At 48.9% G+C, this 15,842-nt stretch overlaps 3 protein-coding genes across 10 annotated transcripts in view; all 3 read right to left on the reverse strand.

The window, feature by feature from the left end:
• Positions 1 to 2,772: 2,772 nt before the first annotated feature.
• SPMIP1 (sperm microtubule inner protein 1) lies at positions 2,773 to 5,877 on the reverse strand. Its single transcript, XM_034404342.3, has 2 exons — positions 5,220 to 5,877; positions 2,773 to 2,928 (listed from the first exon to the last, which is right to left on the reverse strand). Exons 1-2 carry the CDS (start codon positions 5,689 to 5,691, stop codon positions 2,819 to 2,821), a joined length of 582 nt encoding a protein of 193 aa, XP_034260233.2. The 5' UTR covers positions 5,692 to 5,877; the 3' UTR covers positions 2,773 to 2,818.
• Positions 5,878 to 7,616: 1,739 nt separating this feature from the next.
• On the reverse strand, positions 7,617 to 11,881 carry ATP6V1F (ATPase H+ transporting V1 subunit F). Its single transcript, XM_034404345.3, has 2 exons — positions 11,178 to 11,881; positions 7,617 to 9,512 (listed from the first exon to the last, which is right to left on the reverse strand). Exons 1-2 carry the CDS (start codon positions 11,333 to 11,335, stop codon positions 9,311 to 9,313), a joined length of 360 nt encoding a protein of 119 aa, XP_034260236.1. The 5' UTR covers positions 11,336 to 11,881; the 3' UTR covers positions 7,617 to 9,310.
• Positions 11,882 to 13,956: 2,075 nt separating this feature from the next.
• FLNC (filamin C) overlaps positions 13,957 to 15,842 on the reverse strand; it is a 94,156-nt gene continuing 92,270 nt past the window's right edge. For 7 of the 8 annotated variants that reach the window (XM_060689316.2, XM_060689318.2, XM_060689313.2 and 4 more), the window contains one exon: positions 13,957 to 15,590. In XM_060689316.2, the coding sequence (XP_060545299.2) occupies positions 15,403 to 15,590 (188 nt within the window). In that variant the 3' untranslated portion in view covers positions 13,957 to 15,402. The remainder of the gene's footprint in view (positions 15,591 to 15,842) is intronic. The other variant, XM_060689319.2, reaches the window with a different exon arrangement.

Raw genomic sequence — 15,842 nt, forward strand, 5'->3', positions numbered from 1 at the left:
GAGGAGGAGAGGAGGAGGAGGAAGAAGAAGCAGAAGAAGAATCAGAAGGAGGAGGAGGAGGGCAAGAGGAGAGGAGAGGAAAGGTGAGGAGGAAAGAAAGAAAAGAGAAGGAAAAAAAGACAATCATCTTTGGTGGACAATCACAGAAAGACTAAACGGCAGAAGGGTGGTCACAGTTGGGCAAGAATTACCTCGTTGGATTTATAAGCGCAGGAATATTCTTGATGAAAACCTTCCCCTTATTATTAGTTGTGTTGTGTTCGTGTTTGCAAGACTTCTTCAGCACATCGTTGTCTCCCGTGGGTGAAAATTCATTTGTCTTTATTCATTGTCCATTCATCCCAACACAGCAATTTCCCTCAGGAGTGGGGAGGGAATGGAGATTTTGCAATATCCTTCCCTCAGGAGTAGGGAGGGAATGGAGATTTTGCAATATGCTTCCCTCAGGAGTGGGGTGGGAATGAATTTTTGCAATATCCTTCCCTCAGGAGTGGGGAGGGAATGGAGATTTTGCAATATCCTTCCCTCAGGAGTGGGAAGGGAATGGAATTTTTGCAATATCCTTCCCCTGGAGTGGGGTGGGAATGGAGATTTTGCAGTATCCCTCCCCTGCCATGCCCACCAAGCCACGCCTACAGAACCGGTGGTAAAAAAAAAATTGGATTTCACCACTGGGTAGTAGATGATTTAATCCATGATGTAGCAGACAGTGTTTCTACCGTGTTTCCCTGAAAATAAGACCCTGTCTTATATTTTTTTGAATCCCAAAATAAGTGCTTGGCCTTATTTTTGGGGAGGTCTTATTATTTTGGGGCGCGTGGAGTGAGATGGGGCTCCTCTTGCCATCTTACCTGATTTCCAGCCCTGCATTTAAATATTTTCGGGGGGAGGCTTATTTTAGCACATACGCTCAAAAGCCCGATTGGGCTTATTATCCGGGGATGTCTTATTTTCGGGGAAACAGGGTAATATGTTTTGTTGCTGTGTGTTGCCGTCTTATTTCACAGAACTGTACAACGTATGGAGTTGGAAATGGTGATTACCAGGAATCCATTAAACCCATGTTTTTTTCAACCTTGCCCGTTTTTAAGATGTGTGGACTTCAATTCCCAGAATTCCTTGGTTCAAAACCCTCAAAACTGACGAAGGAACTAGAAACGGCAGGTTTAATTACGGCCATAATTCAAGGAGGGCCATTAATGACTTACGACTGAACTCCCCGCAGGTCATGTGATCAAAATTCAGAGGCTTGGCAACTGGCATGTACTTATGTTGGTTGCAGTGTCCTGGGGTCACATGATCCCTTTTTGCGGCCTTCTGACCAGGATAGTCTATGGCAGTGTTTCTCAACCTTGGCCGCTGGACGATGTGTGGACTACAACTCCCAGAATTCCCCAGCCAGCTGGCTGGGGAATTCTGGGAGTTGAAGTCCACACATCGTCCAGCGGCCAAGGTTGAGAAACACTGGTCTATGAGGAAGCCAGATTTACTTAACATCCGTGTGCCTTGACTTAAGTCCGTGATTCACTTAACAACTGTGGCAGGCAAGGTCGTAAAATGCGGCAAAACTCCCTTGACAATTGTCTCGCTTAGCAGCAGAAATTTTGAGCTCAATTGTGGTCCTAGGTCAAGGACTACCTACAGCCCCTCATATTGAGTGTACTGCAGTTGTCCAAAAATGCCGAATGCCCATGGATTTAAAACTCCGGAAGAGAGTTTGAAAGCCCATTGAATGACATCAGATGGTGTACATCTGGAGTCCCTCATAGGATGCTACTACTCCTTGGAGCCGGAATTTCCATTGCTAAGGAAAACGGTTCTTCAGTGAGTCACAGACCTCTCCAAGATCCCGGAGAGAGTGAAGCAAGGCCTTTCTTTCCACTGCCCAAGCCTGCCTTGGATGGATGGTTCTAGATCAGGGGTGTCAAACTCAAAGACTGTGGGCCTCATCCGGCCCGCTGGGTGCCCTGGAAACAGCAAAGGACCAGCCCACGGTGCCACTGCCAGTGAAAACAGAGCTTGGGAGGGCCACACACAGGCCTCCCGGGCTCCGTTTTTGGCCCCGACGGCCTCCTGCAGCCCTCTGCAAGAGAAAACGGAGCTCAGGAGTAATGGTGGATTGCCACCAGTTCGCCCCAGATCAGTCAAACCAGTAACAGCAGTGGTGGGAGGTTCTGCCCACCCAAGCCGGACATCTCTGCGCATGTGCAGAAGCATTGCGCGTATGAGTGCGCGCTTACCCACGAGCGAACCGGTAGTGGCGGGATTTGAAACCCACTACTGCTTGGGAGGGCCACATGCGGGCCTCCCCGGCTCTGTTTTTGGCCGCGACGGCCTCCTGCAGCCCTCTGCAAGCGAAAACAGCTCGGAACAGTGGTGCGTTGGTTCAGGCGAACCGGTAGTGGCAGGAAGCTCTGCCCACCCGCCTGGATGTCTCTGCACATGCGCAGAAGTGTCACTCGCGGAAGTGTGCATGCCCTGAGCGAACCAGTAGTGACAGGATTTGAAACCCACTACTACTCGGGAGGGCCACATGTGGGCCTCCCAGGCTCCGTTTTCGCTGGCAGAGGACTGCGGGAGGCCATCGCGGCCAAAAGCAGAGCCTCGATGAGTGACGTCAAGCTGGCCACGCCTGCCACGCCCCCGGCCCCCCTGAGGTCAAACACAACCCTGATGCAGCCCTCAATGAAATTGAGTTTTTGACACCCCTGTTCTAGATCATCCTGAAGCCACCTTAGATACCGGCCAAGGAAGGAGACGGGCAGCAAAGTAATCACATAGTCTCGTTTTTTTTTGTTTTTTTTTGTGAAATTGGCACTCAGAGGGCCACATCCCGAGGATGCAGCAGAGAAAAGGCGCCGTTCTTTCGGAAGAAGCTGTCGGTGCGGGTCTTGGCCGTGGGGGCCACGTGGGAGGCGGCCATTTTCCCTGGAAGACAGAAATTGAGGTGTGAGGAGAGGAAAAATAAGAGGAGGGAGTTGTGTGGCCCCTTTGAGGTTAAAGTCCTTCCCCTAAGTGGGCCTGAGAGACCCTAGGCGGACAGGGCTAGGAGAAGACCAAGGAGTGGCTCATAGAATTGTAGAGTCGGAAGGGACCTTAGAGGTCTTCTAGTCCAACCCCCTGCTCAAGGCAGGAGTCCTCACACATGGTTGTCCGGCCTTTGATTGAAAACCTCCAAAGATGACACAATACAATTTCAGGAGGTAAGCTATTGATTAATTGGAAATTAGGAAATTCCTTATTTTCAAGTTGGAACTCCCTTTAATGAACTTCCACCCAATGCTTCTCGTCCTGCTCTCAAGTGCTTTGGAGAATAGGACAACCCCTTCTTCTCTGACAGCCCCCCCATTATGAGAAGACAGCTGTCATGTCACTCCTAACCTTTCTTTTAGTTAGGCTAAACCAGGGATCTCCAAACATGGCAACTTTTAACATTGGTTAAATTCTCCAGCTGGCTGGAGAATTCTGAGAGTTGAAGTCCACAAGTCTTAAAAGTTGCCAAGTTTGAAGAGTCCTGGGCTAAGCCTACCTAGTTCCCCTATCTGTTCATCCTGTGTTTTGGCCTCCAGTCCGCTAAAATTATTGGAAAACCTCCAGTGTTGGAGCATTCACAACTTCTGGAGGCAAGGAGTTCCACTGATTAATTGTTCTCACTGTCAGGAAATTTCTCCTTAGTTCTTGGTTGCTTCTCTCCTTGATGAGTTTCCATCCATTGCTTCTTGTCCTGCCCTCAGGTGCTTTGGAGAATAGCTCGACTCCCTCTTCTTTGGGGCAGCCCCTGAGATATTGGAAGACTGCTATCATGTCTCCCCTACTCCTTCTTTTCATTAAACTAGACACAACCAGTTCCTGCAACCGTTCTTCATAGGTTTTAACCTCCATCCCCCTAATCCTCTTCATTGCTTTTCTCTGCACCCTTTCCAGAGTCTCCACATCCTTTTTTTGTATTGTGGTGATCAAAACTGGATGCACTATTCCAGGTGTGATCTTACTAAGGCTTTTTGTAAAGCGGTACTAGAACTTCATGTAATCTTTCCATCCCTCAATTAATGCAATTTAGGACTGCCATTGGCTTTTTTGGCATCTGCTACACCCTGCTGGCTCATATTTAGTATATTTATATTTATATATTCATATTTAGGAGCACCCACGACTTCTGGAGGCAAAAGCTGTTCCACTGGTTAATTGTCCTCACTGTTAGGAAGTTTCTCCTTAGTTCCAGGTTGCTTCTCTCCTTGGTTAGTTTCCATCCATTGTTTCTTCTCCTGCCTTCAGGGGCTTCGGAGAATAAGTTGGCCTCCTCTTCTCTGTGGCAGCCCTTCAAATATTGGAAGGCAGCTATCATATCACCCTAAGTCCTTCTCTTCATTAGACTAGATAGCCAATTCCTGCCACCATTCTTCATGTTTTAGCTTCTAATCCTCTTTGTTGCTCTTCTCTGCACTCTTTCTAGATTCTCAACATCTTTTTTTATATCGTGGCGACCAAAACTGGATGCAGAAGTCCAACTGTGGCCTTACCAAGGCCTTGTAAAGTGATATTAACACTGCATGTGATCTTGATTGCATCCCTCTGTTAATGCAGCCTAGAATTGCATTGGCCTTTTTGGCTGCTGCTGCACACGGCTGGCTCATGTTGAAGGACTCCAAGATCCCTTTCGCAGTTACTACTATTGAGCCAGGTTTCACCTATGTATTTGGTTTTTCTTTCCGAAACGTAGACACCTTCCTTTTTTTCACCACTGAATTTCATTTGGCGAGCCACCTACCATCTATTCTACCTCCGTGCATTTAATTTTACCTGCCTTAAATGCAGAATCTTGTTTTTCTCACCCCTGACCCTTTTTTAAAAAAATTTGATTTATATGCCGCCCTTCTCCGGAGACTCAGGGCGGCTTACAATGCGCTAAGCAATAGCCTTCATACTTTTGTATATTTATACAAAGTCAGCTTATTGCCCCCACAAACTGGGTCCTCAATTTACCTACCTTAGAAAGGATGGAAGGCTGAGTCAACCTTGAGCCTGGCGAGATTCGAACCTGCAGTAATTGCAGGCAGCTGGTCTTAATAACCAGCTTAGTAACAGGGTGCCTTAGACCACTGTACTACCAAGGCTCCCTGCATCGTGTTCCCTCCGGATGGATTCTCTGTCTGTCCACTTACTGTACACGCATACTCCATGCCCCTTGCCCCCTCCGTCCTTCCTGCCCAACCACTCACCCATCTGCCAGCCGTAGGTGAAGTTGGTGGTGATGGGGAAAGTGTATTTCTCCTCCGGCGGGACGAGGAGGCGCAGCTTCAAGTAGTGGTAACGTCCTTCGTCCTCGTGGGAGATACCTTGGTAGAGAAGGTTGCGCACTTCGCGGGGAGCCGGCTTCATCTCCATCTCCAGGAGGGCCTTGTCCAGTCCGGTCAGGTCGCGTTGCCGAGCCAGCGGCCGGATCAGCTTGGGTGGGGGAGGAGGGAGGGGCGGAGGGGGAGAGCTGGGTTTGACCGGGGGCGGGGGGCGGACGGAGGGCAGGCGGAGGGTGGTGTCTTCTGCTTTCTTGCGGCGTTCGCGTAGGCTCTCCTGCTTGGCTTTGACCAAGGCCCCGTACTTCTGGTGCCAGCCGAAACGGAGCATGATCTCCTTCCCATATTCTTCCTTCCAGAAGTTCTGCTGAAGGGTGTCCATGTTGAGTGGACGCGCCATGGCTGAGTTGGACAAGAGCGTAGCCCTGCTTGGCTACCCACGAGACTTATCTGACCGGGACCCCAGATGCCGGCTTCCCTTCCTAAGCTCTTTTCTCGTAGCGGCATAGAGACAATCCGCCAGTTGGTCTTCCTTTCAGCTGTTAAGGGTGGAGCTGGATGTTCTTGAGAGCTTCCAGTAGTGGCCATCAAATTTGGTGAGCTGCTACTTCACACTGCTGTCACAGCCTCTTGTGAGGTCACGTCTTCCCCCTCTTCCTCCAGGAGTGAGACATGAGGCAACCCCACCACCCAGAACCTCAACCGGGAGGGGCCAAAATCATGGCGTCCCCATCACCAGTGGTCTCTTGAATTGGCTCAGGCCGTTTTCCATTCTTGGTAGCCAACCCAACCCAACCCTTTCATCTGGAATGATATATAAGGCTTCCTGCTTGAGCAAGGAGGTGGATTAGAACAGTGTTTCTCAACCTTGGAAGCTTGAAGATGGGTGGACTTCAACTCTTGGAATCCCTGGGAGTTGAAGTCCACCCATCTTCAAGCTACCAAGGTTGAGAAACACTGGATTAGAAGATCTCCAAGGTCCCTCCCAACCCTTATTCTATGTTCTAAGCCAGGGATCTCCAAACTTGTCAACTTTAAGACTTGTGGACTTCAACTCCCAGAATTCCTCAGCCAGGAATCTCCAAACTTGACGAGAGGAAGAGGGAGAGAAAAAGAAAAAGGGAAAAAGAAAGAAAGAAGAAAGAAGAGAGACTTCTAAATAAAAACTAATTATCATGCCTACTTTCTTAGCATTAGAAGAAAAAGAAAGGGGATGGGATGGGAGAAAGAAAGAAAGAAAGAAAGAAAGAGAGAAGAAAGAAAAGAGAGACTACTAAATAAAATCTAATTATCCTGCCTACTTTCTTAGCATTAGAAGAAAAAGAAAGGGAAGGGATGGGAGAGAGAAAGAGGGAGAAAGAAAGAAAGAGAAAGAAAGAAGAAAGAAGAGAGACTACTAAATAAAAACTAATTATCATGCCTACTTTCTTAGCATTAGAAGAAAAAGAAAGGGAAGGGATGGGAGAGAGAAAGAGAGAGAAAGAAAGAAAGAGAAAGAAGAAAGAAAAGAGACTACTAAATAAAAACTAATTATCCTGCCTACTTTCTTAGCATTAGAAGAAAAAGAAAGGGAAGGGATGGGAGAGAGAAAGAGGGAGAAAGAAAAAAAGAGAAAGAAAGAAAGAAGAAAGAAGAGAGACTACTAAATAAAAACTAATTATCATGCCTACTTTCTTAGCATTAGAAGAAAAAGAAAGGGAAGGGATGGGAGAGAGAAAGAAAGAGAGGGAGAAAGAAAGTAGAAAGAAAAGAGAGACTACTAAATAAAAACTAATTATCATGCCTACTTAGCATTAGAAGAAAAAGAAAGGGAAGGGATGGGAGAAAGAGAAAGAAAGAAAGAAGAAAGAAAGAAAGAAAGAAAGAAAGAAAGAAAGAAAGAAAGAAAGAAAGAAAGAAAGAAAGAAAGAAAGAAAGAAAGAAAGAAAGAAACCCTTCACCTAGATCCCTCTCTGAATGACCCAGGTAGCTTATGAATTGAACTAATCGGGAAAACAGCATCAACGCTTTTCAGTCTGAGCTGCTTTGTCCTTTAAGACCACCATGAACCAGAAGCAAACCACAATAAATCCGTCCCAACGGAAGAAACCGATCGATGCGGCCATTTCTTTCTGCATGAGAGGCTGGTTTGCATGCGGCACCCAGGAAGTGACTCACGAGCGCGTGCCAAGGACGGGCACCGCCAACTTCCCCGTGGGACAGATTGCAGGGAAAGTGTGACCCTACTCCAGCCGGGCTGAAAATAGCTTGCAGAGTCAGAAACACCCATTTTACATCTGAATCGCCTCCCACTTCACCCAAGTTGAGCACTCAAACAGACCGAAATTAAACAGAAATCAGCTTTATTCATTCCTTCCATCCAGTCGGGTTTTGTTTTAACAGGCAAGGTTGCTTCCGAAACCCCAGAAATTGCAACTGCTATTAGATAATCACTTTGTAGGCAGGGTAGGGGAGAAAAGGGGATTAGAGTCTCCCAGTTGGGGGGAGCCTAGACCCCAAACATCCCCCCCAGATGGACTGTGTGATGCCACCAGGCCAGGGTTTCTCAATTTGACTACTTTAAGACACAGGGACTTCAACTCCCAGAATTCCCCAGCCAGCAAGTTTGGTTGGGGGATTCTGGGAGTTGAAGTCCACACATCCTAAAGTGGTAAGGATGAGAAATACTGAATTGGATGGTGGAAATCCAACCTTGGCCCCTTGAAGACATATGGACTTCAACTCCCAGAATTCCCCAGTCAGCCTTGTTTAGAACCAGGGAATTCTGGGAGCTGAAGTCCACGCGTCTTAAAAGTGGCCGAGGATGAGACACACTGAATTGGACGGTGGAAATCCATTCTTAATTTTGGCAATTTTAAGATGGATGAAACTCCCAGAATTCCCCAGCAAGCCATGCTTAGAACTATGCTGTCTAGGGAATTCTGGGAAATGAAGTCCACGCATGTTAAAGTGGCTACCTTTGTGAAATTATGAATTGGATGGTGGAACTTTGGCCTCTTGAAAATGTATGGACCAGCTCCCAGAATCCCCCACCCAGCTGTGCTTAGAACCCTGCTGGCTGAGGAATTCTGGGAGTTGAAGTCCACACACATCTTCAAGTAGCCAAGGTTGGGAAACTCGACGCTAGGCTGAAGACGACTCAAAATGGTTCATCGGAGAACTTCCTTCTAGACAACCAATTTTCAAGGGGACATCTTGGCCATCGGAAGCAGAATTCCCTTTTGAGGGAAGACAAAAATTAGGAAAAAATTTCATCTGGGTTGCAATATCTCAGGGAAGGAGATGTTTGACTATTGCACTGTAGGAAAAAGACAAACAAACCAGCTTCTCGCAGGCAACAAGCCAGGATATCCCATCTTAACATCAAACCCATTTTTGGGGTTCCATCCTGAAGGAAAGGGTTTAAATAGCAGGAATGAGGAGGACAGGGAGAAGGAAGCAGCAGAGGACTTGGGCCAAAGTATCTCTAGATCCGCGGTGAGGACCATAACTGGTCATGAAGAACAAGGATCGAAGCAGGAACATGGAATGGCAACTAGGCCAATTCTGGCCTCGGAGAAAATGGGGAACCCAACCTGGGTCCCGTGGAGAAGATGGGGGTCTCCTCCCAAGAGTCCCAGATGAAGGGGAAGTGGACAACAAGCCACCAGCGTTGAAGTCCACCCGTCTTAAAAGTAGCTGAGACACAATGAATTGGATGGTGGAACTTTACTCTCAACCTTGGCCACCTGAAGACCGGTGGACTTCAACTCCCAGAATTCCCCAGCCAGCCACGCTTAGAACCACGGTTCTTCCGGGTTCCTGGCTCCCATGAGGTCAACAGGGTGGGGTGAAGAGCAGCCTGGACGCTCAAAAGGACCAAAGAAGAAGTCTCCAACGAAGACTCGTTCCTCCGCACGACGAGGAGCAGAAGGTGAGGGACCACAAGGCAACACAAGGAGAGGGAGGGGTCAAGAAGGGTGGACCGCCGCGAAGCAGAAGCCGGCCCGGGAAGGGTGTGTGGGCTCTCCTGGCCCCGCCTATCGCAAGTCTTCAGCGGTGAACATGCCCCTGGCGCGGCGTAGGATGGAGTCTTTGGAGGCGTCGTAAGGGTGCTCCTTGGAGGGGATCTCCAGCACGGCCGGCAGGGATTTGTTGTGCGCGTCAATGACGTGGCGGATCATCTCCGCGATGAACTGGTTGATGAGGACGATGCCGATGTCCTCGCGGGCCAGGAAGCTCCTGCGGGCAGAGGGGAGCGGGGAGGAGAGGTCACGAGGGGTTAGCTCTTGGGGGCTCCCCCTGCTGCTACTGGGGCTTTCTCTACTATAGGGGCTCCTGCTGGGCTCCCTCTGCTATTGGACCTACCACTGGGACTCCCTTTACTACTGGGGCTACTCCATCAGCTCCTTGAGGCTCCCCCTGCTACTACTGGACTCCTTTTACTACAGGGGCTACTACTGGGACTCTCTTTACTACAAGGGCTACTACTGGGGCTACTCCATCAGTTCCTTGAGGCTCCCCCTGCTACTACTGGGAGTCCCTTTACTACAGGGGCTACTACTGGGAGTCCCTTTACTACAGGGGCTACTACTGGGAGTCCCTTTACTACAGGAGCTACTACTGGGGCTACTCCATCAGTTCCTTGAGGCTCCCCCTCCTACTCCTGGGACTCCCTTTACTACAGGGGCTACCACTGGGACTCCATCTATTCCTGGGGCTACTACTGGGACACCATCAGCTCCTTGGGGCTGCACTTGCTACTACTATAAGTGGAGGACTACCTGCACAGATTATGGAAATAAAAAATAATTTAGAAGATTAAAACAAGCCAAAGGCAGACTTTCTCTACAGGAAGAAGACGCCATAAAACTTATTCTGGGAAGCAACTTCTGAGTTCACAGAGTTTCCGGTGGAAGAAATTTCCACCATCCAATTCAGTGTTTCTCAACCCTCAGCCACTTTAAGATGGGCGGACTACAACTCCCAGGATTCCCCCAGCCACCTGGCTGGGGACTCCTGGGAGTTGTAGTCCGCCCATCTTAAAGCGGCAGAGATTGAGAAACCAACTGATTTAATTTAATTTCTGAATTAAATGCATGGCCCACGGAGTTCATCCAAATGAGGAATTCCCCGAACCGTGGAAAACTACTCACCGCATACTAATAATGCTGGGCAGAGATCGAATCCTGCCTCCTTTGACTCTCCTCCTCCTCTCTCAAGGTCACACATGACAGTGGGCAGATCCTTCCCAAGTAAACCAAGACCGGCAGAAAGCAGCCAAGGCCGGACTTTGCAAAAGTAGTTTGGTTGTTTATGGGCAAAACATTGGCCCAACACCCAACGCCTTCTCAATTTTGCAAGAGGCGAATGTCGGTCAGTTCTAACCAGGATCAATTTAGGAACCCAATAGGGAGGAAATTTAAAGAGGGGGGGGAGGTCTGCATAGAATCCCCCTGAGCTGAAAGCATTTAAAAATGCAGAACAACAGTGGGAAGGGACCTTGGAGGTCATCTAGCCCAACCCCCTGCTCAAACAGGAGAGACCCTGTACTATTTCAGACAGGGTGGCTGTCCAGATTCAACCCATCCTTTCTCCCCAATTCCTCCCCCCTCCCCAATTGAGTTCCTTCTCTTTTCCCCATTAAATGTAATTATTTCCCCCCCCCGCCTGGAATGGTTTAGCCTCTTTTTTTGCGACACCCCCCCCGAAAGAGTAGGTGGTCTCTTCCGCCTTGCCGCTTTGCATTGGCTTGGTTTCATCCAAACTTCCCCCCCCATGACAAGCAATAGCCCTTTCCCAAATGCAGCGCCCCCCGTTTTCCAAGATCAATGGTCCTTCCCTTGGCGTTTCCCGGGCAACCGCCTCCCGGCTCTTCCCTCTCCTTCGCCACCCCCCCCTTCTCACCGAAAAGCCTCCTCGATCTCGGTCAGCGCCGTTTCTTTCTCCACCACCAGGAAGTTCGGGCGCCGGTGCTTGTCCAGCTCGCCCACGCCGCCCAGCAGAAACCCGGTCACCGTGTCTTCGTCGCCCAGCACGGCGATCAGCTTCCCCCGGCCGGCCATGATCGCTCCAAGGACGGAGAAACAGCCAGCAAAATCAGCTGTCTCGTCGCGCAGGCGCCGTAGCCAGCTGATAAACGCGCCGGGATGCGCATGCGCAGTGTTCCAAGGACCGTGTTCCTGCCTCGGCGCATGCGTTGTTCAAAATAAGCCTTCTATGACATCATCGGAAGCATAGAGATAGGAAATGAAGAGTGTTCGAGGGGGGGTGGGGAAACGTGTCCTTGTCTCGACGCATGCGTCGTTGAAAAGCTACCTAAGAAGCCATCGGAATTATAGAGATAAGAAAATGAAGATGCATGTACGGACGTGGACAATACGGGTTCCGCGTATGCCTTTTTCTCCTCATTAATTATCTTGCAAGGATTGGAAAAATCAGGAAGAAGGAGGAGGGGGGAGGAAGAGGAGGGAGGAGAAGGAGAAGAAGAGGAAGGAGAAGGAGGAGGAGAAGAGGAGGAGGAGGATTTAAAAATTTAAATTCAAATTTTAAAAAAAAGGGAAGGAGAAGAAGGAGGAGGAGGAGAAGGAGGAGGAGGAGGAGGAGGAGGAGGAGGAGAAGAAGAAGAAGAAGAAGAAGAAGAAGAAGAAGAAGAAGAAGAAGAAGAAGAAGAAGAAGAAGAAGAAGAAGAAGAAGAAGAAGAAGAAGAAGAAGAAGAAGAAGAAGAAGAAGAAGAAGAAGAAGAAGAAGAAGAAGAAGAAGAAGAAGAAGAAGAAGAAGAAGAAGAAGAAGAAGAAGAAGAAGAAGAAGAAGAAGAAGAAGAAGAAGAAGAAGAAGAAGAAGAAGAAGAAGAAGAAGAAGAAGAAGAAGAAGAAGAAGAAGAAGAAGAAGAAGAAGAAGAAGAAGAAACAACATTCAACATTAAAATGGGTGGACTTCACATTACAGAATTCCTCAAGCCAGCATGCTTTAATGCTGTATAAATGGAATGAATGAATGAATGAGGAATTCTGGGAGTTGAAGTCCAGGGGTCTTAAAATGCTTAAGACTGAGAAACTGCTCTAACATCTCTCACAGATAAGCCCTGCCCTTTACAGGAGGATTCCACGCATGGATGTCCACGAGGCTGCCGAGAAACCCACACGAAACAAAAACTCGGCTGCCAAAACCTGGCTGTGTCTGATTCAAGCTTCGGGCCCACCTGGATAGAGATGGTGGCTGCCTCCTTCCCAATTGTGTTCTAAGATTAAGCTCAGAAGAGCCTTCTCCAAAGTTTTTTATCTCTTAAATTTCTCTGTCGTCCATCACACACTGACAAGTGGCTCTGAAAAGATGCCACTTTGGTTCTAGGGGTTCCCCACGCCTCCCGGCCCCCCAGAATACGAACTATGGCCCTTGATGACCTCTCAGCTGGGTGGTTTTCCTGAGGACATTTCATGACCCAACTAGGTAACATCATCAGTGCTAGAAGGGAGGGGGTTTGTGTGGTGGTTGTGGTGGGGAAGAGGAGGAGGAGGAGGAGTGTGGGCTTCTTGGTGCTCTCTGAACTTGGTGGGTATTTATTTATTTATTTATTTAATGTATTTATTTATTTCATGTATTTATATGCCGCCCTTCTCCAGAAGGACTCAGGGCGGCGAACACAAGTTAAAAACATGTACAACAAAATCCCATTTTAAACCAAATTAACTAATAAATAATGAATAATAAAACCCAGAATCAGAGTCAGCCTATTTGTTTGAACAGCCAAGTCTTCAGCCAAGTCTTTTTGACGTTACATGACCCAATTAGGTAACATCATCAGGGCTCAAGGGAATGGGTTTGTGGAGGGGAAAAGGTGGATAGGAGGAGATTGAAGATGGTGACTGCGGGATATTTGGCACTCCCTCAATATGTTTTCTTGCAGACGTTTCATGACCAAACTAGGTAATATCAGCAGTGCTAGAAGAGAGGGGGATTTGTAGGGTGGTTGTGGGGATGAGGAAGAGGAGGAGGTAGTGGTGAAGGACTGCGAGATCCTGGGTGCTCTCTCAGCTCCGTACTTTTCTTGCAGGCATTTCATAACCCAACTTGCTAACATGATCAGTGCTAAACAGGAATAGTGTGTTTTGCAAAGAGGAGGAGGAGGAGGAGGCCCGGGTGCTCTCTTGAGTTTTTTTTAACTTGATTTATATGCCGCCCTTCTCCGGAGACTCAGGGCGGCTTACAATGCATTAAGCAATAGCCTTCATACTTTTGTATATTTATACAAAGTCAGCTTATTGCCCCCACAATCTGGGTCCTCATTTCACCTACCTTAGAAAGGATGGAAGGCTGAGTCGACCTTGAGCCTTGGAGAGATTCGAACCAGCAGAAATTGCAGGCAGCTGTGTTAATAACAGGGTGCACTAAACCCCTGTACTATCAAGGCTCTTTTACTTGCAGTAAAACTTGCAGTAATTGCAAGCAGCAGATGTTAATAACAGTGCTTTAGTCTGCTGCACCACCAGGGCTCTCAAATAATCAGTCTGATTATTTTCTTGAAGACATTTCATGACCCAACTTGGTAACATCATCAGCCCTAAATACCAATACCCCCTCCCAATGGTTGGAAAAGGAGCCTGGGGGAAAAAAATTGGAGGAGAGCTTTACCCTCCCTTCCCCACCAAAAAAAAACCCAACGGTAAAGCACAAACCACAATGCTGATTTTTAATTTTTTTTTTAAAAGCAAGTAAACTTTATTGCTGAGGGGCAGATCGATTGGGTGCAAGGTCGCTGCTCGGATTTGGCCACAGCTACTAGTGGTAATCCCATCCCAGCCGCAGTGAACACACACAGCCTCAAAACACTTTTTTTTAAAAAAAGAGAGAGAGCGAGAAAGAGAGAGAGAGAGAGAGAGAGAGAGAGAGAAAAGCCCCCTCCCCTGCCCACCAGGGCCAAGATCTGTCTTCCCCTTTCCCCTACATTTTTAATATATATTTTTTTCTCCTTCCTCCTTTTCTTAAAAAACAACAACACAAAATCTCTTTGGCATGAGCTAGCCCCTTCACACTTGGCAGTTGTGTTGGCATTCCCACTAGTTCAGTGTTTCTCAACCTTGGAAGCTTGAAGATGAGTGGACTTCAACTCCCAGAATCCCCCAGCCAGCGCTGCTGGCTGGGGGATTCTGGGAGTTGAAGTCCACTCATCTTCAAGCTACTAAGGTTGAGAAACACTGCACTAGTGCCTTTTAAAGCAGCCTCATCCTTTTTTTTTTCTCCTGGGATCCAGCGGCGGCTGTGCGACTCCAGGAAAAGAGGCGGCTGCTTTAAAAAGCTCCAAGCCCTCGCTGTGTTTCAGGAGAGCAGGTGCTGGATTCGAATCCGAAACCCAGCTCCCAGTCTTAACAGGAGGCGCTCCAAAAGGCTCTGCTGGGAAATGCAGAGATGCCTTTTGCGTTCTCCTCTCACAGACCCGCGCTCACGCTTATTTTTCTCTTCGCCCCCTCCACTCAACACCCCTTGGTGGCACCTTGAAGAGGAGGGGGGAAGGGGGCGCTTGGGGCCCCCGCTCGGCCCTCCCCCTCAAATTTGGCAGGAGTTTGGGAGCCGCTCCGGGATTCCACTCTTCTTCCTTCGCTTCTTCTTACAACGTCACCAAAGTCGCTTTCCCCAAGTAAAGGCCAGGTAAGGTCATATAGATCGACCCCGCAAGGCAGACTGAGGACTAGCCCCTTTTTTTTTGTGGTTTTGGGTAAATCCAAATTAATGCCAAGCAGGGAGAAACTTCCTGGGCAGGGCCACCACAGCAAAGGTGCCCAAATGTCTCTTGCAAGAGTCCTCGATTCGTACTACAACTTCCCTTCTTCTCCCCCCTTTCCTAGACTGGCCTCGCTGGGCCCCCTGCACCCTCCCCAGCTCAAAGGGCATTCCCCCCTCCCATCCCCCCTCCCTCTCCCCCTTCCCCTCTCCCCCTCTCCCCCTCCCGGTCCCCGATCCGCCTGGAGAAATCCTCAAACGCCAAAGTCCAACTCAACGAGGCAAGCAAATGTCCGACAGTTGTGCCTTCTCCCTCGCCCCGCCTTGGTCACGGGTGGGCACGTCGAGGGTGCCAGTTCTGGGCAGGGGCGGGTGGGGCCAAGGGAGGGAGGCGGGTGGGGCTCCGTCCCCCCTCCTAGGGCACGCTGACTTGGTAGGGGCTGCCGGGCACGCCCTCGTCTCCCCATTTCACGATGAGGATGTAGTCGCCCTTCTCTTTGACGGTGTAGGTGACGCTGTACACCCGGTTGCCCATGTGCTTGACGTAGACTTCGTCGCAGGGGGTCTTGGGCCCATGGACCCCCACCATCAACATGTTGGTGCCTGCGAGGAATGACAGAATTGCGGAATCACAGAGGCCCCTCAGAGGTCTTCTAGTCCAGCCCCTCCAAGCTCAGGCAGGAAGCCCTGTGCCATTCCGGACCAATGGCCGTCCGATACAGGTGGTTCTCGGCTTACGGCCATTCATTTAGTGGCCGTTCAACGTGGCAATGGTACTGGAAAAAGTGACTTACAACCATTTTTCACAGTTACGACCAAAAAAAAAAGATCACCAAGATCAAAATTCAGACGCTT

The sequence above is a fragment of the Pantherophis guttatus genome, chromosome 7, assembly GCF_059756535.1.
Source record: "Pantherophis guttatus breed Tessera chromosome 7, ASM5975653v1, whole genome shotgun sequence".
Taxonomy (NCBI): Eukaryota; Metazoa; Chordata; class Lepidosauria; order Squamata; family Colubridae; genus Pantherophis; species Pantherophis guttatus.

What these genes read in the sequence shown, in the direction of transcription:
- SPMIP1 (XM_034404342.3), bottom strand. Translation starts at nt 5,691, where the DNA reads ATGGCGCGTCCACTCAACATGGACACCCTTCAGCAGAACTTCTGGAAG. An exon ending in CACCTACGGCTGGCAGATGG is followed by an intron (nt 2,929 to 5,219) that starts GTGAGTGGTTGG and finishes TCTGTCTTCCAG; the next exon opens with GGAAAATGGCCGCCTCCCAC.
- ATP6V1F (XM_034404345.3), bottom strand. Translation starts at nt 11,335, where the DNA reads ATGGCCGGCCGGGGGAAGCTGATCGCCGTGCTGGGCGACGAAGACACG. An exon ending in GAGATCGAGGAGGCTTTTCG is followed by an intron (nt 9,513 to 11,177) that starts GTGAGAAGGGGG and finishes CTCTGCCCGCAG; the next exon opens with GAGCTTCCTGGCCCGCGAGG.